General features: G+C 42.7%; 5 protein-coding genes across 5 annotated transcripts; 2 read left to right on the plus strand and 3 right to left on the minus strand.

The window, feature by feature from the left end:
* Nucleotides 1-829: 829 nt before the first annotated feature.
* rhoua (ras homolog family member Ua) lies at nucleotides 830-8,983 on the minus strand. Its single transcript, XM_079736547.1, has 4 exons — nucleotides 8,405-8,983; nucleotides 8,062-8,120; nucleotides 7,195-7,383; nucleotides 830-3,946 (listed from the first exon to the last, which is right to left on the minus strand). Exons 1-4 carry the CDS (start codon nucleotides 8,670-8,672, stop codon nucleotides 3,668-3,670), a joined length of 795 nt encoding a protein of 264 aa, XP_079592673.1. The 5' UTR covers nucleotides 8,673-8,983; the 3' UTR covers nucleotides 830-3,667.
* A 663-nt stretch (nucleotides 8,984-9,646) lies between these two features.
* On the plus strand, nucleotides 9,647-13,515 carry pdcd2 (programmed cell death 2). Its single transcript, XM_079736377.1, has 8 exons — nucleotides 9,647-9,920; nucleotides 10,007-10,115; nucleotides 10,296-10,352; nucleotides 10,443-10,631; nucleotides 10,847-11,011; nucleotides 12,310-12,410; nucleotides 12,604-12,717; nucleotides 12,910-13,515. The coding sequence occupies exons 1-8, from the start codon at nucleotides 9,717-9,719 to the stop codon at nucleotides 13,069-13,071; spliced, it is 1,101 nt and encodes a 366-aa protein (XP_079592503.1). The 5' UTR covers nucleotides 9,647-9,716; the 3' UTR covers nucleotides 13,072-13,515.
* A 137-nt stretch (nucleotides 13,516-13,652) lies between these two features.
* Nucleotides 13,653-19,171, minus strand: tbp (TATA box binding protein). The gene is made up of 9 exons (XM_079736378.1): nucleotides 19,058-19,171; nucleotides 18,396-18,619; nucleotides 17,886-18,039; nucleotides 17,512-17,689; nucleotides 16,494-16,581; nucleotides 16,209-16,300; nucleotides 15,861-16,028; nucleotides 15,416-15,510; nucleotides 13,653-15,064 (listed from the first exon to the last, which is right to left on the minus strand). Exons 2-9 carry the CDS (start codon nucleotides 18,444-18,446, stop codon nucleotides 14,985-14,987), a joined length of 906 nt encoding a protein of 301 aa, XP_079592504.1. The 5' UTR covers nucleotides 18,447-18,619; nucleotides 19,058-19,171; the 3' UTR covers nucleotides 13,653-14,984.
* A 45-nt stretch (nucleotides 19,172-19,216) lies between these two features.
* Nucleotides 19,217-20,920, plus strand: LOC307075729 (26S proteasome regulatory subunit 6A-B-like). Its single transcript, XM_079736409.1, has 2 exons — nucleotides 19,217-20,178; nucleotides 20,488-20,920. Exons 1-2 carry the CDS (start codon nucleotides 19,234-19,236, stop codon nucleotides 20,824-20,826), a joined length of 1,284 nt encoding a protein of 427 aa, XP_079592535.1. The 5' UTR covers nucleotides 19,217-19,233; the 3' UTR covers nucleotides 20,827-20,920.
* Nucleotides 20,921-21,774: 854 nt separating this feature from the next.
* Nucleotides 21,775-24,686, minus strand: psmb1 (proteasome 20S subunit beta 1). Its single transcript, XM_079737147.1, has 6 exons — nucleotides 24,509-24,686; nucleotides 24,068-24,175; nucleotides 23,577-23,658; nucleotides 23,264-23,393; nucleotides 22,833-22,939; nucleotides 21,775-22,520 (listed from the first exon to the last, which is right to left on the minus strand). The coding sequence occupies exons 1-6, from the start codon at nucleotides 24,607-24,609 to the stop codon at nucleotides 22,335-22,337; spliced, it is 714 nt and encodes a 237-aa protein (XP_079593273.1). The 5' UTR covers nucleotides 24,610-24,686; the 3' UTR covers nucleotides 21,775-22,334.
* Nucleotides 24,687-24,718: the final 32 nt, after the last annotated feature.

Raw genomic sequence — 24,718 nt, forward strand, 5'->3', positions numbered from 1 at the left:
TTTGATATTTTAGGAAACTTATCTTGCCGGCTACAATCTGTTTATTTACTTCTTTCTCAAACTACTCTCATCTGTTTTATTTTATTTATCATCAGTCATTCTCTCTACCTTGCATCCAGAATAGCTGTCTGATTTGTTTAATTGATTATATTAAATTTGCAGCAATCATATTTGAACTTTGATTGGTAAGAGATATCAAAACACACACACACACACACACACACACACACACACACACAAAAACACGTACCATAATGGCAAAGAAATACATACACAAGCAAACGTTAAGTACACAATATTTTAAGTTGCTTCCTTATCTCTCCATTAATCACCTCCTATATAATCATCACCATCCCTATAGAACCGTAACATCCTAAAGAACCATCACCCCCTATAGAATCACCACCCCTATAGGACCATCCCCTCCTTTATAATCATAACTGTGTGTGTACAGGTGTTGTTGTGCCATGTATTCAGTCTGTGTGTCTGAGTGCTGCATGCATATCCTCCTCTTCCCTGATGGTCCAGTACAGCGGAGCTGTCACACACCTTGTTAACACCAAGCAAGCTGGACTGAAGTGAATGCCCTGGCTGAACATAAAACCACATGAAACCCTCTCTCCCATGTTTTAAACCACACACAAAATATTTTATACAGAACCACATATAAAATAGATAGTTTGGTCAGTACAGTAAAGGCAAGCGATGTGCCCTGATTTGGAATGAAGCCGCAAAAAACATCATGGTGATATCATTATTCATTTATTATGAAAAGTATAAAACATCTGTACAAACATGTACAACAATACATAAATTCAATTAATCAAGTAAAGCATTTAAACCCATTTGAAGTGTGCTCATGGCGGTCATGAGTCAGGAGTTGGTGGTTATGAGTAGAACACTGGTTTCACAGCAGTTTGGACGGCGTGGTTGTTTCTCTTTGAGATGTGAAGTGAGTCTCAGTTAGCATTATGCAACGTTGAAAAACAAAAACATTAAATCCATGTCAGTTTACATTTGCATGTCATTCTCATCATTTACACACACACACACACACACACACACACACACACACACACACACACACACACACACACACACACAGACAGTCGTTGTCGACAGTGTGTGAGACACAGGGCTTATCGTCAGTCATTTGGGAACCTCCCACAATCAGCGACATCTTGAGACGTTAGCCTTGCACATCCACTCCCCTTTCCAAGGACATCACCGGCCACAGGCCTTCCTTCTTCTTTTCTTCCCACACAATAACACACTTTCTGAGAGCTGTTTCCCCCCAACATAGCCGAGCCCTGCTGTAATCACACACAATCTTTTGCTGCTCATCATAGCTCTAATCTTTAACATTTGAGACGGGATTGACAGCACAGCTCCATTCTGCAGCTCTACTCTACAGCTGAAACCAAGAGGATATGAAACGTACACCGGCGTTGCACTCCATCTGATTCATGTGGAGAATTTGATATACCGTAGAAGTGTGAGCCATTACGGAGACCTTTGCACTTCAGCCTACTTTCTTAACTCCACCAGAAGCTCCCTGTTGTCACCAACACACACACACACGCGCGCGCACACACACACACACACACACACACCCCCCAAACACAGAAACAAGCATTGTATTATGCCTATGCCCGCAACAGAAACAATGTATTTGCCATCACGAGTGGGAGCTAGCGACAGCCAACTCATTCACCCTGAGATACACATTCAAGCCGCAACCACCATAAAAACGTCCATACCTTCCAATGAGACACAACCTGCCTTCCTGTGTGATCTGACTTTGTACTTTAGTTTGGGTTGTGAAAGACAACATTTCAGCAGGGCATGGATTGGAGGTTAGCCAAATTCAAGCTGTACTGTGGCAAGTGTTTGACCCCAACAGCTGTTGGGTGTTGGGTTGGTTACGAAAGAGGCTATGGGGTAATCACGTAGTCATCGAATTTGTAAAAATGTAAAATGATTAATTCAGTATGACAAAAAAAATAGTTTGACTGTCATGACATATGATTTCCATCACAAAACAAACGTATCAAAAAAAAAGTATTATGAGTTGTTTGGCTGACTTCTGACTTGTTGACCCAATTTAATTAACAAGAGGTGAGTTGAATCTCAAGGCAAAATTCAGCCGACTGCAGCACTCACAAGCTGACTAACAATGAGGGATAATCTTCATGGGAATGCTGCTTGAAGTACTGAAAACAAACACTGGTTCAACAACACGCCTTATTGACAACGTTTGGGGACAACTAAACGAGCTCTTTACAAAGATTACATTTTGAATAGATGGATTTTAAAATGTTATGTACATTTACATCAATTTGTGTGATAAACATTTGTGCACGGTATGCATTGTGCAGAATGCAACTCTTTACTTCCAAAACAATATAAATGACAAGTGACCATTTCAAAAGGACAACTTCAGTCATATGATTCTCAAGGGCCCATACTTGAGAATCATGGCAGAAACTAATACGTTTTGTATATCACAAAAGATTTGAGTATTTGTTAAGGTCTGAAAGGAGGTAGGGGTTGAAAGCTAGTCTGAGCCGGTTATCATGTGACCACTTGCTTGACAAGATGTGTGTCAATACTAGGAATTGGATTGAGCATGACATGTGTGTCACAAAAGTGAGATAATGATGCTGCACAGTTGCAAAAAAAGTAATTAAAGCCAAAGATTGCATAGGAACATTGTGTTTGTGATCTCTGCCAACATTGTGCTTTCATAAAAACAGTAATAATATGATAAAAATCACAGAATTGTAAACTAACTGAATCAATGTAACCCAACCAGACAACATCTAAAATCAGTGATCCATTTTCCAAACCATGGAAATATTTTCTTTGGCCCAGTGTTTCAACCATTGCTGTAACAAAAAGTCATAATGTTATGGTTAAATAATCCCCTAATCCAAAAAAGAGAAACATTGTTTAACTAAGTTTAAGCATTCTGCAAAAAGGTCCTGGTGTAACACTTGTTGTGATTTGGACAGATTTGACCTAGTTTGATCTAGTCAGATTGAATACAAACGGCTGCTGATCAAAACATTGGTCTGAGGCATGTGGTTTCTACAAGTACCTTCAACTCAAGAACCCTTATGTTAGAAGCATGCTGGACATTTGAACCAAGGAAGTAGATTGTCTTTCTGCATTTACAAACATTAAGAAACAAAATACGCTGTAGCCAAACAAAGGAAGTTAGGATCCGAGACACACCCTAGGGTTAAGGGTAGTTTAGGGCACATTGAACCAGTAAACGGCTACGTGAACACCATAGCCAATTAAAGCACTGCTCATGAACATGGTTTTAGTCCGTTTCGTGTTTAAATTCCTCGATACAGAAGCAGTACCTTCCACACTGAAGCGCTTGGACAGGAACCAATCCTCAACTTAAGGAAGACCCTAATGTCACCTCAGATCCATGACACCAAAACCTCTTCATTCAGACATGGCTCAGTAGTACAATAACAAACGGTGGAGAAGACAACCTGAAGGAGACGAGAGACGACAGACCACGACCCCCTCACATCGCCCCTCCTCAGCAAGCCTCTGGTTCAACCATGACCCAAACACCGCCCAGAAGGCAAGACCCCCGGACGCTGCGCCATAGGGGGACGCCCTAGGTCCAGGAGGGGGGGCTCCTCACTCAGGCCACACAGCAGTACCTCCTCCACCAGGACTTGGACAGGTCCTTCCTCTTGCGGGCCGTCTGCTGCTGCCGTCGCCGGTGCTTGCCCCCCCGGGCCGGACCGGCGCCGTGGTCCTGCAGGCTGGCCACGATGGCCGTGTCGAACACCTCCTTCAGGTTCTTCTGGGTCAGCGAGGAGCACTCTGTGTAGGCCACGGCGCCGATCGCCACCGCACAGTCCATGGCGTCGGCCATCTCCACCGGGCGCTCCCTGTACTTGGCCAGCTCGATCAGAACCTACCAGGATCGACGCAGGGGAGACAAAATGGTGGGAGAGTTCATGTAGTGTTCTCGTGCAGTGTGTTGCAACTCTGACCAAACACCGAGTTCAACCGTAGCCAATGAAGACAGAGTCGTAGTAAGGTTGACCATTTACTGTCACACTTCTTCATCAACAGACTGTGAAAACTGCAAATAAAAGAATGCAAAAATATTGTGTGTCCATTTATGACTAAACATCACGTTGTTTGTTGTGTGATTGACATGTCTGCCATTCCTTCTACACAGGCAAGTCTAACAGGAAGAGACTTCACAGGAAGTGACTGAACCGAAAGTGACATCGTCGCAAAACTAAAACGGCAGAATAATATGAATTTATACATTAGCTAATTTAAACTGTAAAGTAATTATCCACATCCCGTTTTACATATAATTAACAGCGATGCAAACACATGTATGACAAAAAAAGAGAGCGCTACCCAAAGTCTGAAAAAATATGACGGCGTAATATCCTATTAACATGAGAAGGCCTATGCTATATGCTTTCATAAATAGGAAATTCAATTTAGTATACACTGCTTCATAAGAGACAAACGGACAGACGGCACCAGCTAACCTTAAGCAAAAAGATTGTGTCTTACCTTTATTTATGTGGCAGTGATCTCATCCCGTGGTGTAGCCTACCACATCCACTTAGTTAAACAAGTTATCGAAGTAATCTGAAAACTAGTAGGTACTTGTCCACAGCGTCCCCAGTGAATCGACTCCTAGCTCTACGTGCGCATGCGCATCCAATATTTAACTATCTGTCGATGCGACGGCAAGGGTTGTGATTTATGGAGCCAGTATCCTGCCATAATTCAAACCTGAAAAAAAAAGTTTCAAAGGCTTGTAAATCTGGGTTTGCAAACTCAACACCTTGTAAAAAAGGTTTTGCAACACTGAAAAAAGAGATTATAGCCTGAAAAAAAATTAAAACATCTGCAAACATGATTTTGTGTTCTATTTTATCTTCTTCATCATTTTCACCAACACATTTTCAAAGTTTCAAAAATGTCACCAGCGCATTTGCAGAGTTTCAAATCTGGCACTGTTCTAACAGTGTATTTCATTGTTTCCCGGTTTTGAAACCTTGTAAATGGGATTCTGCAAACAGGTGTTCATACATTGAGAAATAAGTTTTGAAAGGTTGAATATTTATTTTTAAAAACTTGTAAAGGTGTAAATTTACACCATTGCAATGTATTTAGCACTGACTTTTCAGAGATTTGACGACACAGGCGCAAGCTTTGAGTCACGTGATTATTGGCAGTGTTCTGTCGCGCATTCGTTTTGAAACTCCCTGACGGTTAAAGGTCTGAAATCGTTGATCTGCAAAAAGGAAAAAAAAAAACGTTTCTGGGGGCGGGACCATTTGGCTCTAAACCTATTGGTTGCTCTCTGCTGACATACATTCCAATCACGTGTGCCGTTGACCGGGCTGTGCGTGATTGACAGTTCTCTGCCGATGACAAGCATAACAAGCGACCTGCGTGGTTGATTTTGTTTTCCATTTTCTGGAACCATGGCTGGGTACGGAAACCGTAAAGGGACACCGGGGAAAATAAATTAAAAATTAACGTTTCTCGTGAGCACGAGAAAGTAACTGGTGAGCACGAGAAAGTGGGTCTGCTTATAGGTCGGAATATGGTTGGAATGAAGCGGCCACCGATTCTTGACAGGCTGGGTACTTGATTCTTAGACACAACCGGACTCGTTCATTACTTCACTAAACTGACACGCACGCTATCGCTCGCTCGTCCACCCCACACACACACACGCACACAACCACACTGCCAGTGATATGCGCACGATAGTTCCCCGTGCTCATGAGATACTTTCTCGTGCTCACCAGTTACTTTCTCGTGCTCACGAGAAACGTTAATTTTTAATTTATTTTCCCCGGTGTCCCTTTACGGTTTCCGTACCCAGCCATGGTTCCAGAAAATTGAAAACAAAATCAACCACGCAGGTCGCTTGTTATGCTTGTCATCGGCAGAGAACTGTCAATCACGCACAGCCCGGTCAACGGCACACGTGATTGGAATGTACGTCAGCAGAGAGCAACCAATAGGTTTAGAGCCAAATGGTCCCGCCCCCAGAAACGTTTTTTTTTTCCTTTTTGCAGATCAACGATTTCAGACCTTTAACCGTCAGGGAGTTTCAAAACGAATGCGCGACAGAACACTGCCAATAATCACGTGACTCAAAGCTTGCGCCTGTGTGGACAAATCTCTGAAAAGTCAGTGCTAAATACATTGCAATGGTGTAAATTTACACCTTTACAAGTTTTTAAAAATAAATATTCAACCTTTCAAAACTTATTTCTCAATGTATGAACACCTGTTTGCAGAATCCCATTTACAAGGTTTCAAAACCGGGAAACAATGAAATACACTGTTAGAACAGTGCCAGATTTGAAACTCTGCAAATGCGCTGGTGACATTTTTGAAACTTTGAAAATGTGTTGGTGAAAATGATGAAGAAGATAAAATAGAACACAAAATCATGTTTGCAATTGTTTTAATTTTTTTTCAGGCTATAATCTCTTTTTTCAGTGTTGCAAAACCTTTTTTTCAAGGTGTTGAGTTTTCAAACCCAGACTTACAAGCCTTTGAAACTTTTTTTTCCAGGTTTGAATTATGGCAGGATACTGGCTCCATAGTGATTGGTCCATAGTGATTGATCTGCACGAACCACACAGGTCCCCAAAATCTGTGATAAAAAAGCGACTCGCGCCAAAAAGCGCGCTGTTTGCATGTCTGAATTATTTAAGAAATAAATGTAAGAAAATTAAATGAATGCCTGGAGAGGCAACACAGTTAATTAGTTTATTTGCCTCATAATATTTCCAGCGGGGGCAGGATAGCGTAGTGGCCAGAGTTTGACTCCAAGCTGAATGAGGTAATGGGTTCGATTCCCAAAACGCCCACAGAACACTGCCTGGGTTTCTCCTTGAGCAAGACGCCACTGACTATTGTTATGGTGTTTCTCTTAAAGCACGATGCCAAAGACCCTACCTGCTCCTTAATGACACATATCTGAATCCACCATCAATAATGTGTATGCAAATCACTATTTTGGACTATTTGTTTGTTTCATTGTTTTTCACAGTGATTGATGACTGATGGCTGAACACACACACACACACACACACACACACACACACACACACACACACACACACACACACACACACACACACATACACACACACACACACAAACCTTAACGTCTTCCCGGAGGTCACACTGTGTCCCCACAAGGACCAATGGTGTGAAGGGGGCATGTCTGCGGATCTCCGGTACCCACTTCTCAGGGACATTCTGGAAGGAGGCGGGGCTAACCACACTGAAGCACAGCAGGAACACGTCGGCGTTGGTGTAGCACAGGGGCCGTAGCTTGTCAAACTCATCCTGGGAGTACAAGGACAGAGCGAGAGAGAGATGTATAGGGACAGTGAGGGAGGGAGGGAGGGAGGGAGCGAGAGAGAGAGAGAGAGAGAGGAAGAGAGAGAGAGAGAGAGAAAGAGAGAGAGGGGGGGAGAGGGAGACAGAGAGAGAGAAAGAGAGAGAGAGGGGGGGAGAGGGAGACAGAGAGAGAGAGAGGGGGGAAAGAGAGAGAGAGAGAGAAAGAGAGAGAGAGGGAGAGGGGGGAAAGAGAGAGAGAGAGAAAGAGAGGGAGAGAGAGAGAGAGGGAGAGGGAGAAAGAGAGAGAGAGAGAGAGAGAGGGGGTGAGATGGGTGCCGATCAGTCTTAGTGTGTTAGGATTGCTGCTCTATTTGTATTTTTTTATGTATAGGGAAAGAGAGGGAGGGAGCAAGAAAGAGAGAGCAAGGGGAAGCAAGCGTGTGTGTGTGTGTGTCTGTGTGTGTGTGTGTGTGTGAGAAGCCAACATTCACTGTCTAAATGACTAAAACCGAATTTAAATATACACCACAACTGTCTTCAGTTGTGGTGGAATGCAAGTATTTTTTATATCCATGAACATTCCATCTGAAAAACTACCCAGAACTGGGTTTATAATAATACAACAATTGAATCACCTATGAGTGTGTACTATATATATATATAAATGTATGAGATACCTCATACCTGGCCAGCTGTGTCGCAGAGCTGAAGTTGGACTGGCTGGCCATCCACAGACACCACAGCTAAAGATTACATCCATCCCACACACCACATACCAAAGTTATTACAACAGTGGAAACTATCTAATGATCACTTCATGAAATACAAATGTCGGTCTACTCGGTTTTCCTGAAACAAATAACATTGAGTTAGGATGAATCAGACCAGACCAACCTGATCCAACAACTGTACAATTGCATGTTAATGAATACACAAAACACATTTAGTGAAATGTATAAGATCAGATCAATCAGACCCAACAACTGTACAATTACGGGGTACGGAAAACAAGTTATACGAGCTCTACCTGAGAAATTGTCAAACGCAGTGGGGACGTATTCTGTGGGATAACCATTGGTGGTGTAACTGACCACCAGGCTGGTTTTCCCTACAGCTCCGTCGCCTACAAACACACACTTCACCCTCCTCTGCGCCCCTCCGTTCCCCCACAACCCTGGCCATGGCTTGTGGGTTCTCCCGGAAGCCTTGTCCCGGCTTCGGAGTCTCCTCGGCGGGACAGGGGGGGCAGGGGACGCCGCTGCTGGATTACATGGTCCCTCGCCTCGCGGAGGCATTGGCTTGTGAATGATACGTAGGCTACAGGAGACCCAAGTAACACATTCACTCCTGGGTTGGCCGACTTCTTAAATACCTCATTATTCCACTGGCATCTCCAAATAAGTTTCTCTGTTGATCTGTCAATGTCGATTTAGTATCCATAGTGTCGGGTGTCGGCTACACCATAAAGTTTCAACTTCAAGTTGGTGTCAAATAGAGACAGTTTTAGCCATTGTTTTACAGTGCCGTTGAATTGTAACCTACTCCAAAAAGACTTGTTTCGTTCATCGGTTCCGATCAAAAGAATATTTCTAGTCAACTCGGCCCGACCCAGCTCGCGCCCCCGACCCACACACCCTGCCGCTTCCTCTGCTCGTCAACAGGATGACATCACATACTCTCTGGAGTCGGGGGGAGAGCCACAGGGAGAGTGGGAGAGAGATAATACATATACGGGTCGCCCTATAAGTGACAAGCCAAATAGTGACTCTTGAAATATGGATACTTGCATTTTAAATATTTGCTTAAAGGTCATCAGACGAATGTCTTAAGAAACTCTTTTACAATCCTCGTTCCGACCCTCTTTCTTTCCTGCTCGCTTTCTTCATCAGCATATTACAACTATTGTCCCCACAACGCCTCTGTAAATGTGACGGCCCCCAGCTAGTGCAATGGCCACAGTGTGTTAAACAGAAACAAGTATTTTCCTCCATCTAGTGGACAAATTAATAACTTGTTTTTCTGACTTTTATTGATACATCATTGATACATTATTGTACTTAATTATTTAACTGAAAACTTCCGTCTCTGTTTATCTACCTGCGATATATGATAAAGTGTTTTCTACCAAGATGTAATTGTTGCGATTTAACGCGGTAGAAAGTATTATATGGTGTACATATAAATGTGTGTCTGTATGGAACCATAGTTTTTTCAATGTCGCTGCTCACCCGGATGGTTTTTGCCAACGTACACAGGAGGCATGTGGGTGTGTTGTGGTGTTTGACAGCTGACGTTGTGTTATAGATATTTAAAACCGCTCAGCTGTTATTGGAAAAAGAATGTCTGGCGGCAAACCCAACACAGAAACAGAAATGGAAGTGATTCTGGGATTTGTGGAGGAGGCGGAACCGTGGGAGCTTCGCAGTCCACAGTTCCCCAGCAAAGTCGGGGGAAAGCCAGCGTGGCTCGGCTATAGAGATGTCCCCTCTCTGCCTGGGCTGGAGTGTGATGTATGCCAACTACCAATGGTCTTTCTTCTGCAGGTGAGTGCAATTACTGAGTGAAGCGACATGCACACACCACCCTCTGAAAAACCATTGTAATGGGTGTACTTTTGTATCTGTTCTAGGTGTATGCCCCGATTTCTGGGCAGGAAAGAAGCTTCCATAGAGCACTGTTTTTATTCTGCTGCAAAACTCCTGAATGCTACACACGCAATGACGGTAGCTGTATGAAAGGTATAGAAATACACTTTTAAATGTACTACGCCTACATAGGGTTACGTTAGTTGGGGATTTTAATACATGCCATTCACATTATCTTATTTTCCAATTAATTGTGTTTTCCATTTTCACCAATCTCTATTTATTTTATCCTATTTATTCTAACCCTACAAATGTTTTTCCTTTTTCCATCAGTATTCCGAAGCCAGCTCCCAAGGGTGAATGACTTCTATCCATTTGACCCTCCGCCAGGTTTGTTTCTCTAAATGGATATCCGTGGAAATGTATCCAACAAAGGAGGTGGGCAGAATGCTAAATGTCTTACTTTTTGTCATATTTCAGACGATGAAGAGTCTAGTGGTTCTGACCATGACCAAATGGTGTTACCCGTTACTGGGGTGAAGCTATGCTGGGTGTGTGGTTGCCCTGGCAACAAAGCCTGCTCCCGTTGTCATAACATAACCTACTGTAGCAAGCATCACCAGACACTCCACTGGAAACACTCGCATAAGAAGGCCTGTGGCAGCCAGGGTACGTATCTGTGCATGGGTGGTTCTCCTGTGTGGTATTGCAACAATGGTGGATGTGCCAGTATTTTTTTAAATGTTGAGCATTTTTAAGTCAAGGCTCACTGCTAATAGCAGGCAATGGATCACCTGTTTCATCTCGGTTTCTTGTTTTGCTTATAACCTATTACCCAGTATATGTGTAACACTTACCTGTGAGTCATCTGTCTTTCCATGTAGAGGCATCCAATGACGCAGCATCGCTAATCCTATTTCCTGAATTTGAGCTGGCCACTGAGCCGGAAGAGAAGGATGTCGAGCAGGAAGAGGACGAGGTGGAGGAAGAGGAGAACGCGGAGGTGGAGGGGGCACTGAAGACTAAAAGTGGGGCTCCTTTGGCAGACGGTGAGCTAGTGATGTGTGGGTGAAGGCATTGTGTCTCAGTGATATCTCTTCCTGGGTCTTCTACTTTATTGTTGTCAACATAACTTTATTTTCTTAGATTTGGGTTAATCTCCCACCGAAATCGTACATAGCTAGCTGAGGGAGATAGCATCAATCTGTACAGTTTACATACTTGTCAATGTATTGCTGCGCTGCATAGACATCCATTGATATTTGGGTAAAATAACCGCTGACATAAGTAGCAACTTGATTTTCTGATTAGAAACTTTTGATCTGAAAATAAGTGAGGGATAATCACCTCAAGGCAGGGCAATAAACAGTTTGATCTGCCCGTTTCGTGGACGGCTTACCGCCCAAGACGAAGTCAAGGAGTCAAGGGCGGTTACATTCCACGAGCCGGGCATATCAAACTGTTTATTGCCCTGCCTTGAGGTGATTATCCCATTTATTCTACTTCTTGCTTGCTAATATAATAAAACAATTAAAATACTTTAATAATTATGCTTTTTCTTATTAGTATTGCATGCTTATTAAATGTATAGTCTGTTTGAGTTCATCTCCCTCATAATGTAGTCCCCTTTAGTTACGATCGATCAAACATGCATTCCTTATTCCAAATAATTGTTATTTGCAATAAATGTATAACAAAATTATTTAGCCAAATATTTTAAATTTGGGCTATTTTAGTTAGATACACTCACTCAAAGTAATAATGCTGCAATGTTAAGAACTACAGTGAATAACGTTAGCTCAGCTGTAGCTAATTAGTTTCTATAGCAACCACACAAGGCTGCATCTGATCACTAGTTTAATAACATAGTTGCTACATTGTATCTCGCTTGCAAAACTATGCATGGACCGACACATTTTAGAAACTTTTTTAAACAAGGTTTATTTTTACAATGGACCTCATGTTTGATATTTCTGTGATAGAAAAAAATACAAGAGGCGTATTGATCTAGTATTTGATGACGCTGTGCTCAGTCAGCAGCAAGTGCAACCGACAAGTCAGCGGGCAACCTGCCGGGTTAATGCCTTCCTCCCAGCCAATCAGAATCAAGCATTCTTGACAATGTCGAATAATGACATTTATGCTCTATTATGTTCCGATGATCCTTTACCCTAACCCAGTAAAGTAATGGCTTTGCGTGTTAATAATGACCCATTCTTTGTTTTGGGTAAAGTTGTAACAAAACAATGAACAGGCATCCGTTTGTCCTTAAAGAGCAGCCCTGTATGTGGATCTGGAGTCTTCCTCGTGTAGCTTTATACTCCCCTCCCTGTGGTCACTCACTCAGCGCTGGCAGCGGTAGACCTTGAGGAGATGGCCACGCACGAGAGCCAAGACAACAAGGTGTTCCAGCGGTTTAGAAGGAGGACCGCAGCAGCACCAGACCAGGTAAAGAATAGTACAGTCAAATATGACAGATGCAGAAGAGATTTGTGCTTTGATTTCCGGTTGCATAACAGATCTTACCATTACTTTCCAAGAATTACTGCTAAATGAATTCCCATGGGACAGTAGGGAAAATGGTGACTGTATGGTATTGGTACATGGCCACTTTTCTTTTTCCTGCTTCTGTCCTCTTCAGGTGCTGAGGTACAGTAGAGCAGGATGTCCCTTATGGGTCTCCTCCCAGCATGTCCCGTCTGACCACGATATCCCATCATGCACCTGTGGTGCCAAGAGGTCCTTTGAGTTCCAGGTAGCCCATGTTGACTCCTCACTGCTATTCATTATATCCTCAGTAGAGATTCACTTAAATCATCTAAAAGCAGTGAATGTGTGTTGGAAACAATGTGTGCATTGGGTTTACAAATTGCATGTTACACACATATGTATTAATAATAGTAATGCTAATTCTATGCCCTCCATGAAACCTATCAAATGTTTCCAGGTGATGCCACAGCTGCTGAACAGTCTGCGAGTGGATTCTACTGGCGCCAGTATCGACTGGGGCACGCTAGCTGTGTACAGTTGCTCTGTCAGCTGTAATACTGACGGATACTGCAGAGAGTTCCTCTGGAAGCAGGACTTCAGCTCAGAGCAGCAGCTTTAGACGGATGGAAGATGTACCTGCGCTTCAAAGTTTAATCAGAAAAACCGGACACAGATCATATGGAGGCTGTGGACCCTCATTTTGATTCTGGACTGGAGAACCAAAATAGCATTGTTTACATTTACAGACACAACCGAACAGGCAGTGTCTATGATGATTGGTAATGAAGATTTAAGACTTGTGAGCATGGCATATCAGAGAACGGCTAAATAGTCTACCGGTAGTTTTGGATTCTGAACATGCTTTTCTTGAAGTTGGTATGGTTACTTTCAACATCAAAATACTTGATCGGCTTTAGTTCTTTGAAATATATGGGCTAGCTCGTAAAAGTTGCATACAAACATACTATTCTAGATAGACAACCACGGAGAAAACCTCCAGGTTCAGTATTTTTGAACCTTTGCTCAACTATGATCCAGATGGACATTAATCAGTTGAAACATTTTCCAAAATGAAGTTGATTTAGAGTTATTGGTTGCTACGATCTACTATTGCTTATGTCCATATGTTATGTATATGTTAAAATAAAGTGTCTGATATTCTAACTGACTACCAAAAAAACATCTACATTAAAATGGACATTTTGACACAAACAATCCTTATGTTTATTTACACCCAGAAATCCAATTTGAAGCCAGAATAAAGACTGCACTTTGTAATAGTGCTTATTTCAATCCAAGAGCCGAGGTACCTTTCTCCAATTACTTTACAACTTTGTCATGTTGGTGAAACTCATGAAAACATTGAAATAAAACTGACTACAGTTAAATAGTGAGACATGCATGTAACACAAGCAGTGCCAAAGAAAAAGTATGTTGAATTTAGCTGAGGTTATTAGCAAGTCTGACCAACCATGAGCATATTTCCAGGAAATCTGTTAGCATTAATGACTTAAATATAAAAAAAAGAGAAAACTTCGGGACAACACAAAGAACTAACAAACATAACATGCATAGTTCATTCAACCATTGTACTGTCAGTGCTATTAAAAGGAAACAATTATTGAGTCATCAGCCAAAGAAATGGGAGGGGCTTTTTTCCATGGAGTTCACTTACTTAAATCATATACAAAGAAGTTTAACCCTCGTTGCTCAAGCCAGAAAAGAAACACTTCCCAGTGGATAATACAAAAACATTATATCCTTACTTTCTAAAAAAAAAAAGTGTGTTTATTCATCTTAAAACAAATTCAATGCCATGCCAAAAAATAAAAATGTTTGTCATGTTTTCTCAAATGCAAACAAGTTGTAACCAACCAATTACAATATTCAAATGGATTAACTTGGACTCAAAAACTCGGTGGTTCCCTTCTTCTTACATGGATTGAATTTAAGATCATCGATTTAAAACTGGCAATTCATGTTTGAAAATGAAATACTACGAAACTTCAACTGAATACAGAGTGGAATGTGCAGTGACAGGTCCATAAAAAATAAAGAAATTATGAACAAAAGAGAAAAGAAGTCTTCGATTGGTTTCCAGCGTGTCAACGTGTGTCCTATTCCTCAAAAATAAGTTGACATCTCTGGCTTTCTTCCCCTTCCGTACTTTCTGAACAGGTTTACTTCTCGCCATCATCGTAAAAAAAGGGAATATGATGATCAGGGTTAGATGAACGAGATCATCAAAACCGTGTGATACCACGATGGTCATTTGGAGGTTGAACGTAGGCCAGCAGCCTCCCAATGGCACCAAATGGCACGTCCCCAAATCCGAACAAGACCACTTAAAACAACGTGAACTTGTTGCGCAAATTTTACATCCATGTACATCAGCCCAAAAGGCAGTCCGCTTTTTGAAAGTCAATATATAGATTCGAATCTGAAGTTCTAAAAAAAGTACAAAAATTAAGCGCGGGGGGGGGGGGGGGGGGGGTGGGGGTGGGGGGGGGTGGGGGTGGTTGTCTACGTTGTCTACGTTGTCTTACGGAAGCCCTTCAGGATGGGGTAGATGTTTTCAAAGGCCTCATAAATCTCTCCCCTCACCTTGGCACCTAGAAACAGAGATGATATTAGTACTTGCAGTGAATCCTGTTGCTTCAAGTTGTCTCAGGTGCCGTGTCAGTAAATGTTTAATTGACACTTAAAAGGCGTTCTTCCATTGCATTCTAAACCAGATAGGGTAATGCATCATAGGTACATTATTGAGGCCTCTCATCTGTTCTTGCAGGTCTCATTAAAGAATAGGACGAATATACAGTCAGCTTTTGATTCTGTACGATTTTTTGTGTATATCCATTTGACACAGGTTGCGTTCACCTTACCTGGGGACTCTATTCACTGATCACAAGACACATAATCAAACTAATGATTGGTTCTAGAAGGAGGTACAATGCCATGATTACCTGTTAGAACCACCTTCCCAGAGACAAAGATGAGCAGGACGATTCTAGGTTTAATCATTCTGTAGATGAGACCTGGGAAAAGCTCAGGTTCATAACTAGAACAAAGACAGAGGGACAGATGTTAGACACAACAAAAGAACACACAGATACTGGAATCAATACCTGGAAAATCACGTATCAAGTGCTATCACACCCAGCTCTAGCTAATTACCTGGTTTTAGCTGGTTCTAATTAGGGCTTAAGGGGAGATTTCAAAGTTCTCAGTTTAAGTGTATTTTTGGAGAGAAAGGCTAAATAAATTAATCATGTTTTCATTCTCAAAAATAATCGTGATATTGACTAAAATAGTCGTGATTATGATTTTTTCCGTGGTCGAGCTAATCCCTAAAGAGCAGACAGAAGGAGTGAGCCTGGAGCCAGTGGATGTTATGGTGCATGCGGTTACCTGCTGAACTGTTGGTGGGTAAGGACCAGGCCCTCCAGCCTGATGGGGAACTTGACGTCGCAGCTGCCCACCATGTTCTGGATTTTGAAGTCCAGAAACTTGGCTGGGAAGCCCAGCTTCTGCACCACGCGGGCGTACTTCCTGGCCGCTAGCCTCGACTGCTCCTCACTGGCACGCCCGAGTAGGAGGGAGGGAGGGAGGGAGGGATTCAAACAAGATGTTGTATTTTGGTTTGATGCAATCTTATTGAAATGTATTTGATGCAATTTTATTGGAATGTATTGAGAGCAGTTTTTTTCAGTATTCATTGCAACATAGATCGTGGTGGATCATGCGGTAGGGGCTCACCTCTTGGCTCCAGTGCACACCATCTTCCCAGAGCTGAAGATCAGGGCCGTGGTGCGTGGCTCTCGTATTCTCATGATGACGGCCGCAAAGCGCTGAGATGGAGACACACCGGGAAAAGAGGATGAATATAGGGGTCTGAAAATGCCTCATAGGGACGGTACAGGTCTAGTTGGATCATATCGTAGAAATAATAATAATAAAAAAAACACAAGCATGCATTAAGCACAGATTAAAGACAATAACAAAGCATTGCACTAAACTCTCCAAATGGAGTTCTCTTCGCACCTTGGGGTTGTACTCTGCATTTCTAGCCCTCAGTGCGATGGTCTTGAGGTCAAGTTTACAGCCCAGGTTCACGGTTGATACAATGTTCCTACAAGCAGGAGCAGAGTAAAGAAAAATACATGGGGGGGGGGGGGGGGGGGGATAACATGAATTTCATTCAACATTACCCAGGCCAAATATTGTATTTAGTAGCTGTCAAAAATGGCAATTTGACCTCATTCTAATCTCTGGCCAAGGCAATGCCAACGAGAGACAGATTCTTGTGAATCAGGCATGTGAAGAAAGCTTTGTGATGTAGATGAATGATTGGCTCTTCAGGTAATGTTGTGGCAGATAGAGCTTGGATAAGGCCCTCAAAGCCAACGCTTAATCAAAGAAGACCGAGGGAAGGCCTTCAAACTGAAGGACGACCGTGTCCATGCTGAGCACCAGTTGCTCATACTGCGTCCTACGCTGAGGCATTTAACTGGAATACAGTGTAACAGAAACAGGTCACCATCACGCCAAAGAAGTGCAACTGCCAGCCACCAGGTCCTAATTTTACAGATGTGGAGCCACAAGTGTGTATACAATTGCGGAGCACCTGTTGATTTCGACTAATGTCTTGGTCTTATCTACATTGAATTTAGTCTCCTCTGCCGTTAACAATACAAGAAAATCTATTCCATTTAATTAATTAAAGAGTTCATTGGGTGGCTTCGGAACAGTGTAGCCAAGCCTCTGACAACTATCAGCTTAAGATTCACTTTGTGCTATTTTATCATTCAGCCAAAGTAACCAACAGAGCATTCAGGGATCAGGACGAGGTAGGGGTTAATCATCTTGCGCGAGGATCGCTACAGGCTATTGGAGGATTTCTGCAGCTATAGGTTGCAGATATTAGGGATAGAATGCATTGCTTTTTCGGCGAGGGGGGTGGAGCACCCTGACCACTGGACTAGCCTGTATGCTGCCAAGTCTTCAGTCAGGTCATTGTTACAGAGAAACGGCTGAACCAACGTGTCTGTGGTAAACCTACTGCAGCTGTGGTACGATCCCGGAGCTCTCCGAGGCGGGCGTGGAGGGAGTGATGGGTGTCATGGGGGTGAGCGGTGTATTGTACAGGGGGGTGTTTCCTGGTAGGGCAGTAGTGGTGGACCCCCCAACGGTCTGGGAGTGGAACAACGTAGGGGTCTGACCCGACGTACCTGCAAGACCTACAAAATGAAGACAACAACATGCAGCATACTAAGTTCAGGAAGTTAAACAACATGCCTATATCTATATACATACACCGGGTACTCGCAGTAAGTCCATTTGGAGAAGCAAATAGTGATGCAACATTGGTGACTTAATAGGTGGGAGCTGTAATATAGGGCCACTCCCTGAGCGTGGTGAACAACATATTTTCACCTGTGTTGGCCTGCTGGGCTTGCTGCTGCTGCTGCAGTCTCTGCTGCTCTTCTAGGATGGACAGGCTGTTGGTGTTGGTAACCGGCTGGGGGGTCAGGCCAGAGCCATATGGCATCATTGGACTGAACAGGGGCATCCCCGGGGTCATGGCACCCTTGGGAGATGCACGTAAACAGACGATAGTTAGCAATGCATTTGGCTATGGGTCCCAACTTTGGTCATTTGTTTTGCTTTGAAGTCCCTGAATTGTCCATGTCTATTTCTGTGACAAACTGGAGATAAAAAAATATGCAGGCTGACTCATTTACAAAATCATTATAAAAAGTGGAAAATCTTTGAGATATTTTACGCAGAAATACTTCCATAAGGCCAACATCTTTACATAAGATGCGATTGTGTAGCAATATAAATAATGTGTAATCAAGGGGGTATATATACACATTCCTGTATCATGTATGCATGTTATTGTATGTTTAGGGGCTGGAGAACAACCAATAAGACTGTCTTTACCTGTGGGGACGCCAGCCCCTGAAAGGGTGGTAGACTATTGTTCTGGTCCATCTCTTCCTTGCGTGAGACAGCTGCCACCGAGGGAGGCTGCTAGTCACACGGACACGCTGAACTCTGCACAGCGGCTGAAGGCGCTAGGGCTCGGTCTGCGCAGGCTAAAAACTCAACAACAACCATGTGCCGGAATTTGATGAATTTCCCGGCTGCCTACTGTTCTTCGGGTTCTGGAAATAAGCAATAAAAGAAATATTAAACACATGAATCTGAAAACGGCGTCAGACATGTACATTTAAAATCTGTTGTTAGTGACAGGCATACAACTACTGCAGTGGCGCGAATACAATAATTGACAGCTTGCTAAAGATTAGCTTTAGTTGCATTGTTGCAATAAGTGATATAAATTTTGTAAATGTTCAATTGCAATACTGAAATATGGCAAGCCTTCGTTGCATTGTATTTCCAGGCATGCAAAGCTGACTCAAATATAGATTGATTAGAAGAAGTAGGCTAGTCGGAGTACTCTCCCTTAGCATCCGCAGCTAACCATTCAAATGCAGAATCTAGTTACGCCACGAGAAGTGAGAAACTTGCCTCCAAGTTGATGCCTTATTAACGTAACATGCACTCAAGCTGAGTATGGTTTCGTTTGCAGTAGTACTTGCCTTCAGTCCACAAAAGACAACCGAATATTCAACATATAAAGACCATAGACTGTAGAAAACATGTAAAGAATTTGCAGTCGTTTCATGCCCGTTCTCTTTGCGCTCGTGAGTTCCACATCCGGAAGAATACGATTTAACTTCCGGCGTGTCGAGGTTCAGCTCGCCACAAAGCAAAGATGGCGTCGCTGAGTGACAAGTCAGTTTGGGACGAAGTGGAAGATGGCATCGGAGAAGAAGTGCTTAAAATGTCCACAGATGAGATCGTTCAACGAACCCGTCTGCTGGACAGTGAGATAAAGATCATGAAGAGCGAAGTCCTCCGAGTGACACACGAACTACAGGCCATGAAGGACAAGATCAAAGAAAACACCGAGAAGATTAAAGTCAACAAAACCCTGCCATACCTGGTATCCAATGTGATTGAGCTGTTGGATGTGGATCCAAATGACCAGGAGGAAGATGGAGCCAACATTGATCTTGATTCTCAAAGAAAAGGTAAATGCGCAGTCATCAAGACCTCCACCAGGCAGACTTACTTCCTGCCCGTGATCGGCCTGGTAGATGCAGAGAAACTGAAGCCTGGAGATCTCGTTGGTGTCAACAAAGATTCCTATCTGGTCCTGGAGACTCTTCCAACAGAGTACGACTCCCGGGTCAAGGCCATGGAAGTCGACGAAAGGCCAACCGAGCAATACAGTGACATCGGTGGATTGGACAAGCAAATCCAAGAACTCGTAGAGGCCATTGTCTTGCCTATGAACCATAAAGAGAAGTTTGAAAACTTGGGTATCCAGCCTCCTAAGGGAGTGTTGATGTATGGCGCACCAGGGACAGGGAAAACATTGCTGGCCAGGGCTTGTGCTGCTCAGACCAAGGCCACTTTCCTGAAGCTTGCAGGTCCCCAATTGGTCCAAATGTTTATCGGGGATGGAGCCAAGCTGGTGAGGGATGCTTTCGCCTTGGCCAAAGAAAAAGCCCCGTCTATCATCTTCATCGACGAGTTGGATGCCATTGGCACCAAGCGGTTTGATAGCGAGAAGGCCGGGGACAGGGAAGTGCAGAGAACCATGCTGGAGCTTCTCAACCAACTCGATGGATTTCAGCCCAACATGCAAGTCAAGGTAATTCATCCCAACTTCATCTCTGTTTGACACTGTCATGACTTGACCCTACCCAGGGCTCACAAAGATCCAGGGCTCACAAAGACCCATGGCTCATCAAGGCTGATGCAAACATATAAAATATAAGCACAATAATAAATTCTACATTCTTAGTACACTGTAAACATAACACTTGATGGATAATTTTGGCCAGAAACAATCAACTAGGAACTGAGACTAGATTACATCTCCAGTGGCCAAGCAAAACCCAGTTGTTATTTCCTACTTGTTTTGAATTGACTACATCAACCATTCTCTTTTCCTGTGAAGGTGATTGCTGCCACCAACCGGGTGGACATCTTGGACCCAGCCTTGCTCCGCTCGGGTCGCCTCGACAGGAAGATCGAGTTCCCCATGCCGAACGAGGAGGCCAGGGCCCGCATCATGCAGATTCACTCCCGTAAGATGAACGTCAGCGCCGACGTCAACTATGAGGAGCTGGCCCGCTGCACCGACGACTTCAACGGAGCCCAGGCCAAGGCCGTGTGCGTGGAGGCAGGCATGATAGCGCTGCGTCGCGGGGCTACGGAGCTCAACCATGAGGATTACATGGAGGGAATCCTTGAGGTCCAGGCCAAAAAGAAGGCCAACCTGCAGTACTATGCCTAAGGTCACTTTGATTGTCTTTTTGTGTTTTCAGTTAAATTGTTTAATGAAAAGTTGAGTATAACGTTGATATAAATAAAGCTGGGTTGAAATGGCATCATGGATTCTTGTGGTTTTATTGATGAGGGTGTGTTGAACCCCCAGCTCAAGCATGGGCTGTTAAGTTTTTGATCTCTAAAATAAATGCTTATTATAGAATGACTATATTATACTATACTGCGTTACTGGTAATGTCACTGTAAATACTAGTGGTGTTAATCAATTAATTGGAGTATAGAGTTCTTGTCTTAGTGATTAATTTCAGCATTCTATTTATTATACGGAAAAAATAATAAAACCTTGATGAAATACTAGTTCGAGGTTCTGTTTTCATCAAGCATTCAAGCTGTGGTTTGCTGGTATTCTAAAACTGGTTTGATGGCAAATCCATATGCCAGCACTACCAAAGTGTCAATCATTTCCTTTAATCAGAAAGTTTGCCGCTACAGACAGCATTTCCAAACAAAGCAAGAGCTCTTTAAACATTGCAGAACTGGGCACTCTATTTTTAAAATTAAGCATATCCATTTAATTTTAGTGAGGAGAAAAACCTTATGATTCAGATTGTCCATGAGGAAGTTCAAAGGACACTGACGCAATAAAGGGAGAACGCCAGCTCTGGACGCCGGACTCTTTATACGACAAAACGTGATATCAGCTACAAAGAAGCACCAGTCCTCCATTTTCTAAACAATACTGGAGATGCAATATTTTTTATTTTTGAAGGCATTCACAAATCTGATGTTTGCCTTTTAACGGGAGCAGCAACATTTCAATTCAGTGAGTGCAATAAGTAGCCTCTCCAAATGCATAACTTGCAAAGTAAATCAAGTGGTTCAGCTACATCAAACTTGTTTGGATATGACTCAAAAAGTGCCTCTTAACTTATTGTTTAAATAAATCCAACTATGCTTAAAGAAAGAAGCATATTTATTGTTCAATAATTTCTTTAAGCTTTTACAAAGAGGTATACCAGACCAACCGTAATTTCCCTGTTAGATCTACTGTGCCTTATCATTAAAGGAGATTGAAAATGTAATAGTTATAGTTAATTGCTTTCTAAAGAAAATATGACTGCATAAGTGCATGAACAAATAAAGTCAAAAAACAATTTCAGCACATTTTATTCTACAAGATCGTAAAAATATTGGCGTCAAATAAAGACAAGCAGAATCCAGATGTGCATGGTTTTCGGGTTGTGGTGTTCCTTAAGGAGAAGAAAAGAGACAAGCGACTTTCCCCGGGGGGACGGGAAAGGGCACTCTTCAGAATAGCAGGGCTGATGTAGGGCTACTAATAAAAACCACCTGACTTCAACGACACAAATGTGACGAAGACAAAGAACCCAGACACTTTTGTTTAGATAAGCAAACCCTTGAGTTCAGCACTCTTATTCCAAGGGACTGAATGTATAATGAACAAAACGGTAAAAGGGTGATGGAAAATGAGACTGTAGAGAAGACAGAGGGAACTCAATCCCGCCTGAGTGTGATCATCTCCTTCTTGACACCCTCCTTGGTGATGAGACAGATCTGAAGAGCGTCCCCGGTGTACACGTCCCTCTCTGCTGCCGAGATGAAGACGTCTTTCACCAGCTGGACGGCCTTATCCTTGGAGAGAGGCACGTGCTCCACACCAGTCATGTTCTTGAAGCCAATCTAGACAAGATAAATAGAAAGAGATGAAGGTGTGAGACGTTCAAGGGTTCTATGAAATAAGCTTTACAACAACTGCCCTATTGTGTGTGTGTGTGTGTGTGTGTGTGTGTGTGTAGGAAGTCATAAAAAGGTTGTATTCTTTAAATGCTATGGGGCAGGTTAATCAAGTCTTTATCGTGTTTGTCTCCCAGCTGAACGTTTCTGGTTTTGAACACCAATGTCGCCGGCTACCAGTAGAAGGCATCCTTGAGCCAGATGCTTAACCCCTCCCTGCCTGCTAATATTCCCTTTGGATGAAGAGCTCATGCTAACCTGGTTGTCCAGCAGCGGTTGCAGCATGGCGCTCGCTGACCCTCCAGCCTTGTAGGTGTCTCTCTGGTAGGAGCCCACAGGGTCAAAGCTGTACACTGCTCCCTTTCCTGTAAAACAAAAGACGGTCGGTCCCTGTACATTTTTAATCAAGAAACTGCACCTGGCTACCCGGGCTGGGCACAGCAACATTCAGAACCGTAGACCTGTGATCAGAACTGTAGAAGATTAACAAATGGCTGCTTGCAACCACTTATGTTTTCAATACAAGTACACCACAAAATAATGAATGCAAACTTGTGGATACAGTATTAGTTTAAATTACATTGGACTACATTCTTCTCTTGCATGTTGTACATGGAAGAACCATGAAATATTAACCCTAACTATCACGAAAATAACAAAACCAAGTACATAATGGTTACGGTTCATACCGTGTTCGTCCAGTCCTCCGATGATGTTGTAGACATAGTAAGGGAAGAACCGCCTGCCATACAAGATGGTAGAAAGCATGGCAGCTATGGCCCCGCTGGTCATCATCTTATTGTTGGAGTGCTTGTACATCTGGGAGAAACAAGCAGGGTCAATTGTAAGCCTGCAGACTGATTTGGTCATTATAACTTATCTTACAACATTCAACCATGTACATTTTACTAAGACTAGGATTTTGGGCAAACAAAGACATCCAACTATTTAATCAAATTGCAATATGTTACGGGTTGGGTTAAAATCCAGGCAGTAAAGTACCTTTAGCCGAGCGTCAATAATCTTAGTCAGTGTCAAGCAGTCACCATGGAAACCACTGCAGCCAATGACAGTGGTGTCGGTCCTGTTTTAGAAAAGATAGGTAATTGATGGTCAATTATAATGAAACGACCGTATGAAATGCGTACATAATACTTGTCCGTATTTATCAATAGTTCAAAGTTCAAGTTCTTTATTCAGTCAAATGCACAACAGACAAACATGCAGTAGCAGTCATTGCTGGTAATGAAATTCAAGGGTTCCAAGCTCTCCTCGCTAGTGCAGGTACTAAATAGTAAATACAATAAATAAATAAATGCAAGTACAAATAGATAAATATATATTATTATTTGAAATTTGATTATACATATGCTTTAGCTTTTTAATTGCTAATATGCTTAAGCAATCATTCCAAACAGAACATACTTTTCTAGAAGATAAATAAATGTCGATCCCTCCAGTTAAGAGAACAAGGGGTGATGTAGCACACTTACAGCTTGTAGCATTTCGGCGAGTCACGACTGTGGATTGAATAGCCTTCGCTGAGACGAGTGTCTGAGGCTACGATGGCAAAGTCTTCCCCGGCGACAGCAAGCACAGTGCTGAAAACAAAGCATTCAGCAAGAATAAACCAATTAGTTGACCACTAATTGTTGACTGATGAAAAGACAGCAGATAGCAACTAGCCGCCAAGCTAGCAAGCAGGCAGGCGGATACGAAACCGAAACAGGTCAGGTTTTTCAACAAATTAATTGTATGCTACTGTTAAACTATGAACCAAAGATTGTCTTTTATATATGCAATTTAATATGAAAGCTTCGTTAAATAGATGTTTGTAATTGTTATAATTAAAGTCTTAACAACCCGGCTAGCCAAATGAGCCACTGTTATCGCAAGTCCTCAGGCTAGCTACCCAATAGTCATATCTTACTCACCCGCCATTGAAAGTATAAGGCGAAAATCGGTATTCTACCGGCCCGGTATGATGATAATCCTTCATCTTCCCATTTTCCCCAAAACTTTGCGCAGAAATCATGGTTTATATTCTGTCTGAAACTTATTTCAAAAACTGATAGGATGAACTCGCTGTATCACTGCAATATGGTAGCTTGTTCTTCTTTTACTTTGATAACATGTGCCCAGTC

This window comes from Pollachius pollachius, assembly GCF_949987615.1.
Source record: "Pollachius pollachius genome assembly, chromosome: 5".
Classification (NCBI taxonomy): Eukaryota; Metazoa; Chordata; class Actinopteri; order Gadiformes; family Gadidae; genus Pollachius; species Pollachius pollachius.